The following is an 18,178-nucleotide window of genomic DNA, read 5'->3' as shown; positions in this document are numbered from 1 at the left end:
TGATATTTGGACAGTTTTGACTCTTAACACATTATGTTGTCACGTCTGATGAATGTCCTCGTTTTATCCTCTACAGGCCCTTGACCTCAGCGTGCAGCTTATGCAGTTGGATGAAAAATCCTTAATTGTGACTGATGCAAAATATGCATATGGGAAACACGGAAGGTAATGGCAGTTTTACATTGCATACGTTTGTGTTTTAATTGTACAAATGTATCCGTTTTGTTTCCGGCAATAAGCAATCCAAACCGCGACAAATGATCGGGTCTGCTTTATACAAGCAGTCAGTTCTGTATGTTTCTTGGATTAATACCTCAACAAATTTTATTTCTTAGCCTTGTAATTCCTGTAGGAAAATAAGGTGATTTTTGTTTTTAATGTAGTTCTCTATTTTCCCAATGCATTTGACTGTGGTTTTTAAATATATTGGAGTTGACAGATGCAGGCCCCAAGCCTTGTGCCTTGCTGGTCCTCTCGCTCCTGTTCACACGCGTTAAAGTCTGGATTAGTGCTGGGTCATTTGAGTGTTCAAACAGGGAAGAAAACGTTTTCAGTTCTTTTTCCAACCATTTTAAAAATGCATTTTCACTGAGGTGGAGAAAATGCGGAAAGAATGGTTACTGGGTTTATATCTATGCGTTTGGGCACCATTTTTATTTGGTTAGACATATATAACATGAATGCAACAGGCTTTTTCAAAATACATTTTTGGGTAAACATAATGTAGCAGGCGTATTTGTAGAGAGTGCGTTCACCACTGAGGTGTCTCTTGGCAGGTGTAAGATATTTTTCTTGCCTTAATCAGTGGTACTCATTTTGTTTTCTTTGGAAGGATGAAAGGCTGAGTGGACCTACCAGGATTGAAAACTGCGACCTTGAGGTCAAACACAGATCCAGAGAGTGAATGCATTAGTCACTGTGACACAAGATCAGTTTCTCCATCTGTTCCTTGATATCTTAAATTATCTACCCCTAATCGGCATTCCTTGCACGGTTTTTCTTTTACTACCCTTCATTCTCCCTCTTTCTTTCTCCCTCTTTTCCTGCTTTCACACTTGCTCTCTCTGCTCTAGTTTTGTGCATCCATTTCAATGCTATGTCAAGAAAAATAAATGATTAAAACTTCTGTTTTGTGGACAATAGAAACACTATTCTTGGTAATCATTTATACCGCCCTACTTTTTGGAGTTATTCATCAAGGTGCTTTACTCCAGAACCAAGGCAAAAGCAGTACGGTATGGCCGTGTTCAGTGAGAAATGTTTTGAACAAGGTCCTAAGGTAAAACATGTTTTGTCAATGTAAATCAGTATTTAAACATGGCAATATCACTCTTTTAATGGAATTCTAGAATGTCATTGAGAGATGTCTGCCTTAGAATGACTAAGGAGCTTTTAAAGTGGTGCTGCCTTAGAGGAGTGACCTATTTATTTATTTGTGGTGTTTTTATTGGTTCTTTCCATTTTACCTTTTGGACCCTTTAGTACATTTTGAGGTACTTAACCATATGTACATGTTGTGGAAGTTTCAAGTACTGAAACATGGTGTGTAATATTAAGTTTAATCTGCAAGGAATTATTGTTGGAAAAAGTTTTTTTTTTTTCAATAAATGAAAAAGTTCAAGAGCATTCTTCCTACTTCTGTGTTGATTGTGATGTAGAAATCCTTTAGGCGCGACGGAGTCCGGATTGTATGCTTATTTCTTCTTGTCATGGTCCGGGTGGGCCCTGTTAATGGACGGTGACGCGTTCTGCTCTGTTCAGCTGCTATTCATTTTTGCCTTCTTAACCGTATGTGTTGCTTTTGTGTGTGTTTTTTAGCAGTAGCCCTCTCATTCCTCCAGATGCAAGCCTGCACCTTGAAGTCAAGTTAATGGATGTAAAGGAGGGCCCTGATCTGGAGACTCTGGTTGGAAAAGACAAGATCGAATTGGCCAATCGGAAACGAGAGCGGGGAAACTTCTACTACCAACAAGGAGATTATGTTCTTGCAATCAACTCGTACGATATAGCGCTACGGATTATTCGCTCAAGCTCGAAAGGTCAGCAAAGCTCATTAAGGTTAATTTGCATATGTTGATTTGATCGATGCTTAGTGACTACTACTCAGTTTGAGGCGCTCAGCAGATGAATTTGAAAGATCCCAAATGTGTGCACCATTGATACTGTTCTCAAAACAAACAAGGCAAACTAGTGGTTTGTCCGTTCATTTGTCCTTTCATCCTCTCACTCTGTTGAATGTGGCTTCCGCTGACCTAAGCAGTTGGTTATGGATCCAGTGCCCAGGTTAGAGTGTACTGTGAACTAGTTATTGACCCAACTCTTCCCTGTTCTTAGTTGAGATAAATACTGAAATTGTTTCAAAGAGCATGAGACCGTGGTTGTGGCAGCCCACTGCAAATGTTTCATCCTCAACCTTTTTTCAACTGTCCTCATCTGCAGAAAGTAGCCTCTTTTGGAACCGATGAACAGAAACATGAAGCATCTCATGGGAACTAATCACTGTGCCTATATAATTTGTTTGCGCTCGGCAATTTTAGGGAGACAAACCTTTGATCCCCAGAAAGGAAATGGAATCGTTTAGAAGGAGCAGAGGACATGGAATTGCTGGGAGAGGATTCCCAATTAGATAAAATTAGGTTCCATTAGGAGTTTATTAATAATTGATTAAGGAAGGGCTGGAGGATTGTGTCCAGTTCTACAGTCACTATTGGGAAGAAGTTGAAAGACAAAAGGTGATTCAGTGTGGCCAACATGTTGGACAGTCTACGCAAGTTATGATAAGAAGTGCAGGTACATCAATCCATGTCATCTGGAACGGAGGAGAGCAACAAATGGAGAAGGGGTTCTGTCTTGCTTGTCATTTAAGTAGTGATATGTGTGACTAGGATAAACATGGGTTGTTCTGTTTGTTACAGATTGCTGTTTGGTGTGTGAAGAAGGACTACATTTGGGTTACGGGGAGTGCTGATTGTGTGTAGTAAGGGCTGTCTATAATGATTTCCTGTGGCCTGTGTTCTAGGCCTGACCAGGAACTGTGTAAGTTTATGAGACATATGGACGGTGACTTGGGTAAACGTCCATGTCTGTCTGGCACTAAGATTTTATGGTATTTAGCTGTGGAGGCGAATAATGCAGAGTGGGAGCAGGGTAGTGCAGTGTGCCGTCTGTGAGGAAGAAATGGTGTAGCACCAAGACCCCTGCCCATGTGGCGCTGGGGTTTCAGATTCTTGTGCTGCCATGGGAAAATTATGTTATATTGGGGAAGGGAATGTGTGCAGTTCACTGCATTGACACTGTGGTGGGGAAGATTCAAGACACAAACCCCTGCTAACTTGGCACTGTGAGTTCAGGTTCTTTGGCTGCTTGGGGAGAAGGATGTTATGTTGTGTTACAGTGGTTGACAAAGTGAGTGCTGTACAGTGTAGTGTGTCCATGGAAGGGAGAAGGTGGGGGTAGGATTGTAGGCATCCCTGTAGGAGGGGCACAGGAACATTTCAATGTGCGAATAGTTAAGAGTTAGTGAGTGACTAAATGAGCGTCATATAACATAATACAGGCTCAAACTATAAATTCATTCTATACAGATTATCCGATTGCAATTACCCTTCTTGCAGGAATTAAGCATTTGTGTTTGTAGTATAAGACTTTTCCAGTGGGAACAATTTTTTTGATATCTGAAATCTATATAGGCTCCCAAGAAGTACAGGGCTGTTCCCTATAATGAGCTTGGAATGATAGGATCTGAATCAGGCATTTGAAGGGCTATATTAATTGACATAAGTGATTGTATCAGTACATTGTATCAACATATGTTTACCTAATGGGTCATGGATGTTAGAGAGTCAATGAATATTTATTGTAGGAAGCTGGCTCTGTATATGATATTATCACTAGGTGGTAATACCGAGTCCAGAGGTTCCCCAAAAGTGTATGGGGCTTAATGTGAAACCTAAAGTGCTCTATTAATTGTAGTGTAGACGAGCAGCTTTAGGCCTGGCACTGAGGAATGTAAGACATTAATAGCACAACCGTGATCAATAATGGACACACGACTCAAAGAGATTCACACCAATTTTATAAAATGATACTTTGTTCGTTTTTTATTTTAAGACCCAGTTTTCACTTACAAAATCGACACTTGAAAACGTTTTCACACTGTCAAATATTACTCTATGGAGAAAACAATATCACGTGTAAACAGGTGAGAATCGAACTTACAATTTCAGTCTACAGAGCCAAAAGTCAGCAAGGGTCAGGTGAGCACCAAAACTGCGGCACAGGGGCGGCCGGGTGCAGAGGTCAAAATCAGAGTTCGACCCAATGCTTTCCAATGGAGGCTGGGGGTGCCTGGAGTCACACTGCTAGCATGTAAGTAAAGCGGTTGCAGGGACCAAGCTTTGGAGGTTAGGTTAAGCACAGTGGGGGCCACAAAGCAGCACCAAGCATACACCACCAGCGGCAGAGGGGCAGCCTGGAGCAGGGTGCAAATTCGACATTGGGCACCCAATGCTTTTCAATGAGGATTCTTTGGTCGGCAAAGGGGCTGCAGGTGTGGCACCGGAGGTTGCGGGAGGAAGACCAATGATGGCAGAGGTAAGTTGGGATGTAGAGGGTTGCAGAGGCACCAGTCTGTTGAGCTTACCAAGGCCCAGGGGCTTCGGTGCAGGGGTGGCTTTGGACGTCAATCTTCTTACCGGAGCCGGTTGGGGGAGCCTCTAGATTCACACTGCAGGTGCCATCGTGGAGGGCAGGAAAGGTCAGCCAACGCTGGACAGTAGGTCAAGATCGCGAGGGAGACTTCAGTGCCAAGGCGAGCCACTCAGACTCGGCTTGTGTTCGTCGGGTGCAGAGTGGACAAGAGATGCAGATCCGCCGGGATCCAGAGTCCTTTGAGTCTGATCTTCTGGACTGGTCTGCTGTCCTTGGGAGATTGGAGGCTTTATTGAAGGCAACAGTCCTCCCAGGGGTTTTGAAGGTCGTTGTTGCAAGATAGGTCGCAGGATCGTTGAAGCTGGAGACAGGCTTGTAGGGCTGGGCCAAGGCAGTTGTCGTCTTATGGCTTCTGCTGCAGGGTGTCTTCTTTCTTATGTGGTCGCAGATCTGCTTTCTAGGTCTGGGGCGTCACCTAAATATTAAATTTAGGCTGTGTTTTAGGGTAGGAGCAGGTAGAGCCAATGGGCACCTTACCAAGGGTGACAACACCCTCTATTATGCCACCCTCCTGTGGGAGGGGGATAGACCTATCCCTGATTGGAGGGGTCTCCCCATCTTCAAGAAGGCGGGGACTGAAAGTTGTGCTTCACCTCGCCTCCCCAACCTTAAGGTTAGGGTTGGCAGAGGTGGGCACACCTCCTATTCTTTTGAGTTTTCCCATCTGTTTTCCTGTCCAAACTTGGGGTGTAAACCAAGGGGTGCCATCTGCTGCTGGCAGCAGAGGCTGGTTGTAGCCTTACAAAGGCGGTAGGCCTTTGAGGCTAACCTCTGGAACACTGGCCTACCCTGCGTGAGGAGATTTGACACCTCTACCCAGGGTGTGCATTGTTTCTGAGCCAGAGAGCAGAGGCTCTCCACCCAGGAGTCCTGAAACATGTCTTTGTGTGGCAGGCTGCCTAAAGCCAGTCAGTGACCACACCAGGGTCAATAGGGATTCAGGGGGCACCTCTGAGGTGCCCTCTGAGTACATGTTTTAATCTCACACTGGCATCAGTGCGGAGTTATTACAAGGAGCTGTTTGGTACCAAACACTACTGGGGTCAGTGAAACCATCATGGTGCTAGGGAACTCAAGTTCCCAGCCCATGTACTCTCCCTGGCACTTACAATATTAAGGAATAGACCCTACTACTGTAGGGCCATACGTGCTCATGCAGATATGCCCACACCTGGTATACAGTGCACCTTGCCTCATGACTGGTAAGGCCTGCTAGACGGGTGACCTATATCTTAGGCATTACTAGCTGGCATGGCACACAGATGGTGTGCCATGTAGACTTGTTCATTCTATCACCTCACAGTGGCATTCCAGCTGCAGGGGCAGTGGCATGTTTCCAGTGTACCACTTACTGGAAACTTACGGGGGTAGAAGTACCAATTGTAGAGATGTTTTTAGGGAAAAAACACTTGCACTGGGAACCTGGACAGCAGGGACCCAGGACTCTACAGTCAAAGTTGCATCAAAAGCCAGGCAAAAGGTGGCGGAGTACTGCAACAGAATCCCATTCTTTCACATGTATTTAAATATTGTACCCATTATTGTAGCTCAACGGTATCTATATTTCAGCGAAGTGGGAGGAGGAACGACTTCAGTGAGTAAAACAGAAATGAAATCATAAACCTCGGACAGGGTTATGCCTTTTTTGGCCAATATCATATTTAGGTTTTAATCGTTGGTGAAATATGGCAACAGCTGATAAAAATTCCCATACTTAAAAATCCATCATGGAGAGAAAGACATACAGGAGATGTAGATGCAAAAAAATGAGACCTTTTGGAGCAGCATTAAAGCACTGATGTGTAGTGCCCGGTCAGTGTCCGTGCATCCTCCAAATACTGAAGCCTGTTGTTCACATCCGGCTAATGCACAAGCCTATTCTTCAGATCCATGATTTGCTTATGGATAAAATGTGAAGATTTTGCATACACTGCCTTAGATGTCAGATCTTCAGAATTCACTTGAGTGAAAGAAAAGGCAGGATAGAGAGATGTCTGTGCTTCACCAGTATGCCCTGTAGAAGAAGTGATTTAGTAAAATGATCACTGTGTTCTCTGTTATTCGCAGTTGATTTCACCCCTGAGGAAGAAGCAGAGTTGTTGGATGTGAAGGTGAAATGTCTGAATAATCTGGCAGCATCCCAGCTGAAACTGGACCACTTTGAGGCAGCCTTGAAGTCGTGTAACTTGGTGCTGGAGCAGCAGCCCGACAATGTCAAAGCTCTCTTCAGGAAAGGAAAGGTATGTTCATGCTTCAAAGTCTTGGCACTAGTAGTGCGCTTCACAGCTGCAGTTTGTTTAAGAAATCTCTTGTCCACACAAGCCCTCTATTTAAAAATCTGTGCAAAACCATCAATGGTACTTCATAACTTAATGCTTCGAGGTCTAGAGAATTCTATTTGTGCTATATTTATAATTCGAAAACACAACCAATTTAATGTAAATGTATGTGTCTTGTAAAGCGCACTGCTGCCCTGAGGCGTCCTGGTGCTGTAGACCGCTGGGGAACCCGTCCTGGCTATCCCTGTGAGATGGTCCCTCCAGGGTATCTCCAAGGTGAAACCAGGCATCCCCGGCGAATGTGGGGGGCCGTTGTGGAGATGAGGCAAGCTAATGCCCAGAGTCGCCGAGTGTGATCCCTGGTTAGAGTAGGCACCGAAGCGAGAATTATCGAGTCCGCTGGCCCTGGTCCACGACCCTGCCGCGTCGGGGATTGAACCCTGGTCCTGGGCCGTCCTCTGCTTCTGGGTCTGCTTCCTCTAACCAGTGAGCCACACCTCTCCACGTCCATAACTAACTCTGTTAAAAATAACACCCGGAATACAAATGACCATATTTAGCTTGTTTGTTTTGGTTTAAAAGTATAGAAAAGGACTGGAATGACTTTTTAATATTTGGATAGCGAGGTAAGGGAACGTGGCAGAAAAATGTTCTTAGTCTTGGGGAAATTGGTCTGAATCTGTCAAAATAAATTAAGGGTGGAAAGGAAGAGTGTAGAAGGCCAGAATAGATTAAATGGAATGGCGGGAATAGAGGAACAAGTGCAGAACCTGATAGTTGGTAGAACGTGAACAAATTTAAACCTGATACAACAGTATCTGAAATAGAACTTCACAGCAAGCTAATGTCGGGCACTGTTAACACAGTAAAAGATGTCTGAATTAAATTGGCGATGGCCATGCTGTCTACCTAGCGGTCTCCAGATAGACTCTTCATCCCATTTTTGTATAAAACATTTTTTTTTTACTGTTTCATTATTTGGTTTCACAGGTTTTGGCGCAACAAGGCGATTACAGTGATGCTATCCCAATTTTAAAGAGTGCTTTGAAGATGGAGCCTACAAACAAGGTATGCTGTGCACTGTGCTATGATGCTCCCATTTATGCAGCTTTTTGCTGCCTTAAGACCAGACCAAGTGTAAGCACTGAGTGGCAGCTACTGCTCTTTTATTTGCGTGTTGTTCTTTCATGGCTATGGTGCATATCATTTTGTACCACTTTGATCCTTTCCTCTCTACTTTCATTTAAAAATCAAATGTATGTAACTGTGAGAAAAATCACTTGCTCATAACTTTACTCTAAATTTTGAAGTTAGAATTGCTCTATACATGGATTTGTTCTGCTTTTTGTCATGAGAAGGGAGAGGTTTTCCTTCTTTTTTTTCCTCTTGTGTTTCTCCTCCTTCTCTGTTGTGGTCAGTGGCTTGTTTTCTCCAGTTTTGGATCTTTCATAGATTCACAAGCTTGAATCATTCCCCGTCGTCTAAGTGGAAGTCCCACAGTACCATAGTAAAGCAGTATGTATCATTATCATAGGCTATAATGGCAGTGAACAATCATTTTAATAGCCTATCTATATCCTTTAAAAAAAAAAAAAAGGAACAAACTTTAGCCAATCAGGCGATGCACCCTGTAGAACACTCCCAAGAGAGGCAGAGTCCCTAAATTTTCTGCTGCACGTCGTGTGAAGAGAGTCTCTCTGAGCTCTACTGTTTCTTCAGCTATTACTTCTTTTTTAATCTTCCAAGATTATATTTTCTGTTTCATTCTTTGACCCTGGCACGCATATGTCAGAGTAGCAGCAAACAAGGCAAATGACTACAAAATAGGTCTAACGTTTTCCTCAAAAACTCTCACATGTGGAGAGATGAGGTTATTATTGTGGCTACACAAACTTAACTCTGTCACTTCTGATGAGAAGAACAGTTAGGATTCCTTTACCTCACAGGAGAGGTCATAGGGAGAGGTCATGAATGCATCTCCAAAGATGCGCAGGAAAACCATAAAAAAGACTTACCATGAGTCTTCATAAGGCACTTCTCTGAGGTAGAGAAAATGGGAAAACAACTTTCTCAGAGACAATATCAGACCCTACAACTCCCTCTTCAGCCCTGAAATCCTCATAACCTGACAATGAGGCACCTACAGCAAAACTACAGTGAAAATTATTGTTGACCGCAATTACAATGACCGTGTCGACTAGGCCTCATCTACCCCAGCCTCCTTTAACTAGTCAACGATGGCTTCAACTATCTAGTCTACGCTGGCCTAGTCTATGACAGTTTTCTTTGACTGCCTCGTCTACGGCGGTCATCTATGATGGCCTCGTCTACATCTGTCGTCTACGATCCCCTCGCCTACGACGGTCGTCTATGATCCCCTCGCCTACGACGGTCGCCTACGATCCCCTCGCCTACGATGGTCGCCTACGATCCCCTCGCCTACGACGGTCGCCTACGATCCCCTCGCCTACGACGGTCGCCTACGATCCCCTCGCCTACGACGTTCGCCTACGATCCTCTCGCTTACGGCGGTCGCCTACGATCCTCTCGCTTACAACGGTCGTCTACGATCCTCTCGCTTACGACGGTTGTCTACGATCCTCTCGCTTACGACGGTTGTCTACGATCCTCTCGCTTACGACGGTTGTCTACGATCCTCTCGCTTACGACGGTTGTCTACGATCCTCTCGCCTACGACAGTAGTCTACGATCACCTCGCCTACGACGGTAGTCTACGATCACCTTGCCTACGACGGTTGTGTACGATCACCTCATCTACGACGGTCGTCTACAATCACCTAGTCTACGACTGTCGTCTACGAACACTTCGCCTACGACGGTCGTTGGTTGCAAGCCATAATATTTAGACCTGAGGTGCAATTTAAAATATTAGTTGTGCCATACCATGGTGACACTGTTTGGAAAAGCACGTTGGTGACGCCTTGCAAAGAGTCAGGACAGACACTGACACCACAGAATCTTTGGGCATATTACAATTTCTAAGAAAACAGTTTAGAGCGGCCCGTGGAGGCCCTTACCCGTAATGAGGAGAGTACCAGAGGTATCAGTCTTATCAGCCCTCTCAGCAGCCCTTTAGGCCAGTTTACCAGCAATACCAACCATATAGGAGACCATCAGTTGCAGCCTACTCCAGCCAACCACCAAGGGGAAGGCCAGCAGCGCAGGCAAGAGACACTAGCAAAGGTACTCTAATTGTGTCTCATTCATTGTTTATATTTCAGCCACATGTTGTATAATGCCTGAGTTCTGGAAGTCTCATGACTTCCTCTTTTTTCTGTTAACATAATGTCCTACTTCTATGGTTTGTAAATATTGTTGATAAAATAAATTGATCTCCATTTCTAGCTCATAGACATCGTTGTATCTCTGTCTCATTGCTCGATATTACACTTCTTGAAAAGGATATCTGTAGGTCTTTTTAACCCTGCAAAGATTGTCTGAATACTGTGTTCGAGCATGATATCTGTGCATGCACCTGCCTGATACTTAAAGCTGCATTTCATGAATTGTTGAGGAGTACCTGCAGTGGTGAATCCTGAACACTTTGAGGCATCTAATGAATGCCTCAGGATGGACTTAAGGTGTACAAATGGAGCCCCAAGCACGTAACTTAACTTTCCAAACAACACATGGATGGTGTGTTACGGGCTGGCATAGCCATCGCCTGTTAGGCTCATAAGTTCATCCTCAGTGCATCGCATCTAGAACACAGTAGTAGATTTAATAGCCATGGCGCAGCATCAAAACTGGCCTTCATGCTGGTTTCGATACTCCTTCCTACACAGAGCCACTTTGTCTTACATTGTACGAAGGAAAGAAAAGGACCTTATGTGCTTTGGTTAAATAGTTGGTGCAAGTGGCTTAGCCCGTTGAACGTTGGGTTTGCTGTTGTGCTATTCTGGGACAAGCTTAGAAGGGATTTGAAATACACTTCTTACAGCATGCCTCTAGGTAATTCTTAATATTTGTGATCCATATTGGGGCGCCTTATTCAAATTAACTTGCAAGTACAACAGTATACTTAGTGTAAGGGTACCAGTCGCAATCTGGCTGTAGAAGTATTACAGGGAAATGTGTTCTATGTGGACCCAGAACTGCTTTCAAGTTACCCAAACTATCTCAATCTCCTTGGATTTTGTGTTTGGGAAAGTGAAGAGACAGACCAGTAAATGTTGAGCAAGGTTTCTTATTACTTGCCTTAGATTAGTTAATTCTTGTTTTATTTAAGTATCAAAAGTTGAATGTAATTTGTAGATAGTACGGTGTGTTCCCTGCAGTCAACAGCAGAGTGCGCCATTTCATTTAAAAATATCAGACCATAGAGCCTCTGTTGTGTCTGACAGCCACTTTAGTGTCTTTTCTTAAACCATACCATAAGCAGCAATGATTTACTACACACATTGTTTAAAATTTTGGATAAGGGTCTCAGTCTTTTAAAAGGTAAGCACAGTATGGGTAAATAATTTGTAATATGTATGTTATGTTCATAACATTTCTATAGGCAGCATATACCAATGATTACCTGGCGCTACCATAGAACAATGATGGGACTTAGGAAAAGAAATATAAAAAAGATCACCTGAATTTTCTTTAAAAGTATCTTAAACCAGAAGCCAGTTCCATGTTCAAACAGCAATTACTCTAAGGCTACGTACGACTTCACATCCTAGACTAGGTGAGTTTAGGTTAAACCTGGAGATTAGAAGTAGGAAAATTCAATACCCTTGAAATCGGGTAATGTGTAAAAGATTTCCAAATAAATCTGGATGAGGGACCATAGACCACATTCTAGACCACACTGGACTTTTAATGTGATTTGTTCTTAATTTGTGAACCAATGGAATGTGGGTGTGCAGGCCTAAATCTAAGGGCTCCTGTCACCAGCAGCCGAGCCTCCTGGCATTGCCCACCTTGTCATTTAAAAACAGAAAGATGTTCTAAAATAAACTTAAGCTGGATAATACAAGATGAATTTAGAGCAGCTGGTGTCATTTAAAGTACAGGGCCTTTCTCTCTTAACCTGTGTCTTCTCAACGAGTAGACCAGTTACTCCCAGATAGTGTGCATACATTAATGGAATTTAACGCCAGGCAAGCTGTCTCCCCTAAGCCGTATCAATGACTCTGTATTGTCGTCGGTGTACATATACAGTTGACCGCTCTGGATGGGATGAATCTCATGAGTGGTACAACGTAGCGATTCAAGAGGTGTGGAAGAGTGCAGAGTCATGATGGAGCCTCTAATGGTGAGAAAGACTGTACTCTGACAGATTGGACATCTTTCATCAGGGAAGATGTACACCATTCCTGGGAAACCTCAGTAACTCCACGGCCTTCAGGAGATAAAATAGAATGCCATGGTCTACACTGTCAAACGCCTATGAGAGATCTAAAAGGATCAGTATGTTAGAACTGTTGCCGTCTGGTGAGTGGCATCTTAGTCCTCAAGGAGTTTAGATGCTGCAGGACGAAGGGAAATGGGCTGGAAAAACAAAATCAAAATTCTAGGGTCCATGTCTGATTTCTTTAAAAATTGGAGTGACTACAGCGGGCATATATAGCCCCAGAACCTCAGTGATTTCCACCAAATTGTTCAATATTTGCCAGATCGGATCAGAATTCTAGCCTACAGTTGTTTAAGGATGGTAGCTGGCCAGGGTTCCGAGGGGGGGAACCCAGACGTAAGACCAAGCAGAGTGAAAGTCTTTCAGAGTGTACATAGCAAATGAATATACTTTGCGTCCGTGGTGTTTGACTACTTGATGCACGGTGGTAATTACCAGACTCAATATCCAGCAGTTTAGACTTTATTTCCTACACAAAATGCTAGTTGGAGAAGTTTGAGAACAACTTCAGAGGAATTGACTGAGAAATAAGTACATTCTTATATGTTCCGAAGTGCCATTTTGAGTAATAGCAGAAGTAATCTGATAATAAAAAAAATAGCTTTTGTGATTTGATCACTAATTTATAACCTCTTTCGCCTTTTTTAAAGCCTCCATGGAGACTAGTCATGTGACTGCGGTCACTGGTGCCTTCTTGGTGCACTACGGTTTTGCTATTTGAGACTTTGTCATTGAATCAAAGGCCAGGATTCTTATGCCTATGGATTCGTCTAGATTTGGAAAAAGTGCATTTGTTTGCTGCAGCTATGTCCATTTAGTATTGACTGAATAATCTCAATTTCATTGGCGCCTTAAGTTCCAGCATGCTTCCAAACCGATTTATGTCTATTCCACACTAGCAACTGCTCTGAACACATTCTCTTGTAGATTTAGAGGATGTGTTAAGGTAAAGATTAATGAGATGGTGGGTTTACCAATTCAGTGACTCAGAGTGTACATTTTCAGACAAGATTCCACTTTTCACAAATGGCCAAAAATATGGCCTTTTAGGGCGGGTGGGGGCACCAAATCTTTTCAGTCACTTCAAGGGTGAAAAGAGTTTAATAAAATTCCATTCACTCATGTCACCTGGGGCATCAGAGTATTAATCAGAGTATTAATTGCAACCACCAGCTATAGTTATTTTTGGTGTACAGAAAAAAGGCAACAAACATTAGGAATTCCCTTTTACCAAGTTGGTGAAGGGAACCTTCCTCCTGTGCGTAATCTCATAAGATCAAAACATCCACCCACAGAGAAAGCAAAACTTTGTATTTTATTATAGCCTCCCTATCTACTTATCTTCCTTGAATCCATCTCACCAGGCTGGTCTGGAGCTGCACTCCCCCCCCCGCACCTTGGAACCCTCAAGGGTGAGTGGCGCGCTTTAAAAACCCCTGATTGATTGATGGACTGGCTAGACCCTTGTGCCAATGCTATGGCTGTTATGTTTTACCCATGTTGGGGCATTCCACATTTACAAAGCCTTTTTACATTTCTAGATTGAACTGTGATTGATGCACTCACACTGCAGGTAATCTTGCATATGGCAGCTACTAATGTAAACTTGACGTGGTTATTATTAAAACTTTAATCATATTAGTAGCTCGGGATGATTTTCATTGAACATAAGTAGCTCTTAATACAGACAAGGTTGGAGACCTGAATCATTAAAGCCTTTTGATTTTTTCTGCTGTTCCTTACATTGCCAAAAGCCCATCAGTACCTCAGCATGGCCAGAAAGGAAGCAGGATTCCACCTTCAATGCAGGCAGAATAATCTTTACCTGGCCACCTAAGCCATGTGCACATATCTAGGCAATTAGATTTGTACATTTGTGGGGCACCCTACCAACAAATAATCCAGTGGGAGAGACCAGCTCTTCAGAAGATCTGCATGTTTCTGGCGTCCTCCCTCAATAAATAGTCCTGTGTGAAAATAATTGAGTAAATAGTTTCTTCTTTCAAAAAGCCCTCAAACCTTTTCAGAACTCAAAATAGCAGTGACATTGAATGCTTTGGAAATTGTCCCTTTGTTTTTGCATTCAAGGATTCTTTTCTTGCTCCCCAAGGTCGCTTGCCTAGATCTATGGAGACGCCACCTCTGCAGCTTAGATCAGGGTTCTCTTCCAAGCATGCTTGATACAAAGGCTCTGCAGAGCTCTTATGTGTTCCTCCAGTTGGCATGCGTTAGAGCTTCATCATGGTGGATGTGGCTACTGCATTTGAGTAGTTTCATTTCACAATTGAGACTGACAGGCCTTTAAGGAGAGGTTATAGACTAGGTGCTACTCCCTGAAGAATATTGTTTTTTCCCTATAAGGCAATCACGTTTTCATCTACGTACAGAAGAAGATTTGAAAGGAATAAGGCAATATAGAAACTAATATTTGATGGAAACTTTAGGACGAGTTGAGGAGGAGAGATTATCATGAAGTTCCTGGCGATCAAACAGATGGGAGTCCGCTCACCTCCATGGAGTAACACCAGTCTGCTCATTACATCAGAGTGTGGTATTAGCAGGCGTCAGTTGCAAGGTCGGCAAACCTCCTCCAATTCAGAGCTTTTCTGCAAGCGACAATACTAGACATTAAACAGCACCTCTTTATTCCTATACAAATATTAATTGCAGCACGTGGGAAAGGACCTTACAAAGTATGATTCGGAAATCAAAAGGGCAAGGGTACACTTGGAATTTGCAGCACAATGGAGTAATCCAAAAGCTGTAGCAGGAAGTAAGGAGATGTTATATACATACTAAAGTTCCGCTAGTAGTATCTCGGTATGTGGCGTGGAAACTGAGATCTATACATTCTTAAACACTTAGCTCCAATAATGGCTCATCCCTTTCAGGCCAAGATGGATGGAATACGAATACTGGAGTCATGGAAGAAATCTATAACTACTTTGGTTATACCAAAAGAAAAGATTGAGGGTGGCATCACCCAGTATTGCTTTAATTGAAAACCAATATCCAAATTTTGCAATAGGTTTTTATCTTGCATTAGTATGGTTAATGTGCGTATTAGCAAACTGTACCAGAGCTTGAATTTGTAGAGAAATTTTAAGGATGCAACCACAATTATAGCAGCGTATTCTTAGAAAACATTGGACTGGCCAAGGTGAGAGTTCGTTTGGGCTCTAGCAGAAATAGTTGATTTAGAAACGACCTACAATTCCAAGATTGGGGCAAACGATCTAGGATTATCCTAGGAACGTCTTTAAGGACGATCATAGCATGTTGTACAACATCATAAGTTCTCAGAGTTCTCGTAAAAATGAGACCGTTCAGAAAAAGATTAGATTTCCTTTTGACTCTATTAAAAATAGGTGCTTTTTACGGGAGTTTTTTCAAATTTAGATCAAGCTGCTGAACGAGGAGCGACCTCGGTTAATCGCGCCACATCATCTCATTTCATTGTTTCAGTAAGTGCTAGCAGTGGTTAACCACTTCCTCCAGTATTCTTTGCATCAGTGTCTTTTGCCTACGAATAGTCCCTCAGTTCTATTTTTAGGTTTTGTAGGGACGGGAAATTATACCTCTGTTCTACCTCCGTTTTTTAATAAGCCTCGTTTTATTGCTATTGCGATCTTGAAAAAATATTTGTGTTTTAACCTTATTCCTAATTTATCCATTGTGTAATTTGTAATGCTGGTGTAGTGGGATTGTAGTTTTTTTTTTTTTTTTTTTTTTTTTTTTTTTTTTTTAAACAAATCAGGCTTTTTCAACATTGAGCTGTCTCAGATTGCATGTCATGGGTCTGTCATTACTTTTTCCAGTTCTCCTAATTGGTGGTTTCCAAAACACGAAGGGTGGTATTTTCTGTTGTACAATCTTCATATGAAAACGGAATCCTTAGTCTTCCTGGTGCAAACGGTATCCATGATATGTTTACATTGCTCAGTGAATAGGCGTGTACCATTTGTCGTCTCCTTGAATATGTCCAGAGCTGAAAAAAGCCTGAGTTACCCTGTGTCTGTCTGCTGAGAACAGGACATACAATGTTGCCTGAACTAACTATCTAAGAATGCAATGTTGGCATCTTAATTTAAGCTTTGAGAGGTAAATACACTTCATACAAACATGGGTTCAGATAGGTCTAACACTATCTAGTTCCTTTATAATAGTTAAATATTCAGTTGTTCATATAGCAAAAAAATGTTTATGCGGTTTCTAACCACTCCCCCTATTGTAGCAGATGTATGCACTGAGAAACTACGGCTGCACCATAAAATTGATTGGTGAAGCCATGAGTAAAATTCTAGTGTACGGAACCTTGCACATGTGGATTCATGGCTACTTGTCACATCCTCAAAGAGGCTTCTGTGAGGTACATTATGAATAGGCTAATGCAAGGAGCTTGTCGTACTACCACCTGTACTATGGCTGGTCTCGGAATGTATGGATGACTACCATTTGTAGCCCTAACACTATGGCTTTGCCTTGAGCATTGCATTTCAAACAACACGTAAATGCACAAAGTGCTGTGATGTTTGATAAGTGCTTTCAATGCCAGATACTAGATTAGCTGTAGGCATGCCTTGTTTTTGCATTGTCTTTGACATGCATTGTAAAACGTCTGTGATATTTATGTAGGGGAAATGTTTTAATGCGGTGTGGCTCTGTTAATAGATCGTCGGTGGGTAAATATCAAAATGCCTAAAGGTCATGTTAACAATATGTTTTGATTGCCAGTCCTGGCTGACTTTAATACTTCCCCCCCCCCCCCCCCCCCCCCAAAAAAGATTTTAAAATATGATTTTCTATTATTAACTACGAAGGATAGTAATGATAATTATGAGAATTGGTTTTATTATCCTTCCATTTGTGCAGTTTTACCCAGCAAATTGATAATGTTGAGTTTATTTTGTGGTGCGTCGTGTGTACACCAAAACCCGTACAATTTCTGCACATAAGAAGGAAAATTTGTATATGCATTTCAGGGCTAGCACTGGGACTCTGAATCTGAGAAGCATGCGCCGAGTTATCTATTTTTGTATGAGGAAACCTAATCTAATATTTTCATGTAGGAAATATACATTTGTACAGATGCGCTTGCAGAAATGTCACATTAAACATCATTTATACTTTTAACTAGTTTCTTGCTTTCACTCTTTTTTTTTTTTTCCAACGAGGAAAGCTTTTCCCTTTTCACAATTTTGGGGGTGTTTCCTCCTTAATGTCACCCGGAAAATGAGTAACTCATCAAAATCGTTCAGGTTGGAAACTCCCTGCAAAGGGGTTGTCAATATCTACAATCATGCATATGTGTGGTTTGCTGATGTCTACACCATGAAACGCCCACAAACCTGTCCTGTGATTAGGAAAGTTCACAGTGTAGGCAGAATTGTTTGAGCAACTCTGTTTAGGGGAGCAAATTCACATTCTGTGACTCAAAGTGTATTTACAATACTAAATATTGGCATATGAGCACCTAAGTGCCACTTAACTTTGGGAATCAGGACCTAGGAGCCCATTCTGATCTTACATTTTACTATCATTTAATATTTTTGTACTAATATGATTTTAGCGTGTATAAAGCAAATGCCAATTTAAAACACAAAAAGGTTATGGTCCTCACAGTCAGGGAGAGCGGTTGTTATGTAATTTATATGAAAATTAAGAACATATCATTAAAAGGTCTGCAGTATCTACTGGGCACTAGAATTATGCCAAAGACAGCCACATCTTTATGCAATAACAAACCACCACAAGCATCTGCCATTGTCTTTTAGCATAAGCAAACAAATGATGGATGGATTGAACCGAATAAACCCAGATCCTT

At 42.3% G+C, this 18,178-nt stretch overlaps 1 protein-coding gene across 2 annotated transcripts in view; it reads left to right on the top strand.

The window, feature by feature from the left end:
• The window catches only part of FKBP8 (FKBP prolyl isomerase 8), a 52,082-nt gene that overhangs the window by 17,804 nt on the left and 16,100 nt on the right, over positions 1 to 18,178 (top strand). The window contains exons 4-7 of one of the 2 annotated variants that reach the window (XM_085638958.1): positions 77 to 165; positions 1,819 to 2,039; positions 6,778 to 6,950; positions 7,980 to 8,057. In XM_085638958.1, the coding sequence (XP_085495084.1) occupies positions 77 to 165; positions 1,819 to 2,039; positions 6,778 to 6,950; positions 7,980 to 8,057 (561 nt within the window). The remainder of the gene's footprint in view (positions 1 to 76; positions 166 to 1,818; positions 2,040 to 6,777; positions 6,951 to 7,979; positions 8,058 to 18,178) is intronic. The other variant, XM_085638960.1, reaches the window with a different exon arrangement.

Source organism: Triturus cristatus, chromosome 12 (genome assembly GCF_964204655.1).
Source record: "Triturus cristatus chromosome 12, aTriCri1.1, whole genome shotgun sequence".
Taxonomy (NCBI): Eukaryota; Metazoa; Chordata; class Amphibia; order Caudata; family Salamandridae; genus Triturus; species Triturus cristatus.
The sequence above is the reverse complement of the archived record's forward strand: the minus strand, read 5'-3'. Positions and strand labels throughout refer to the sequence as shown.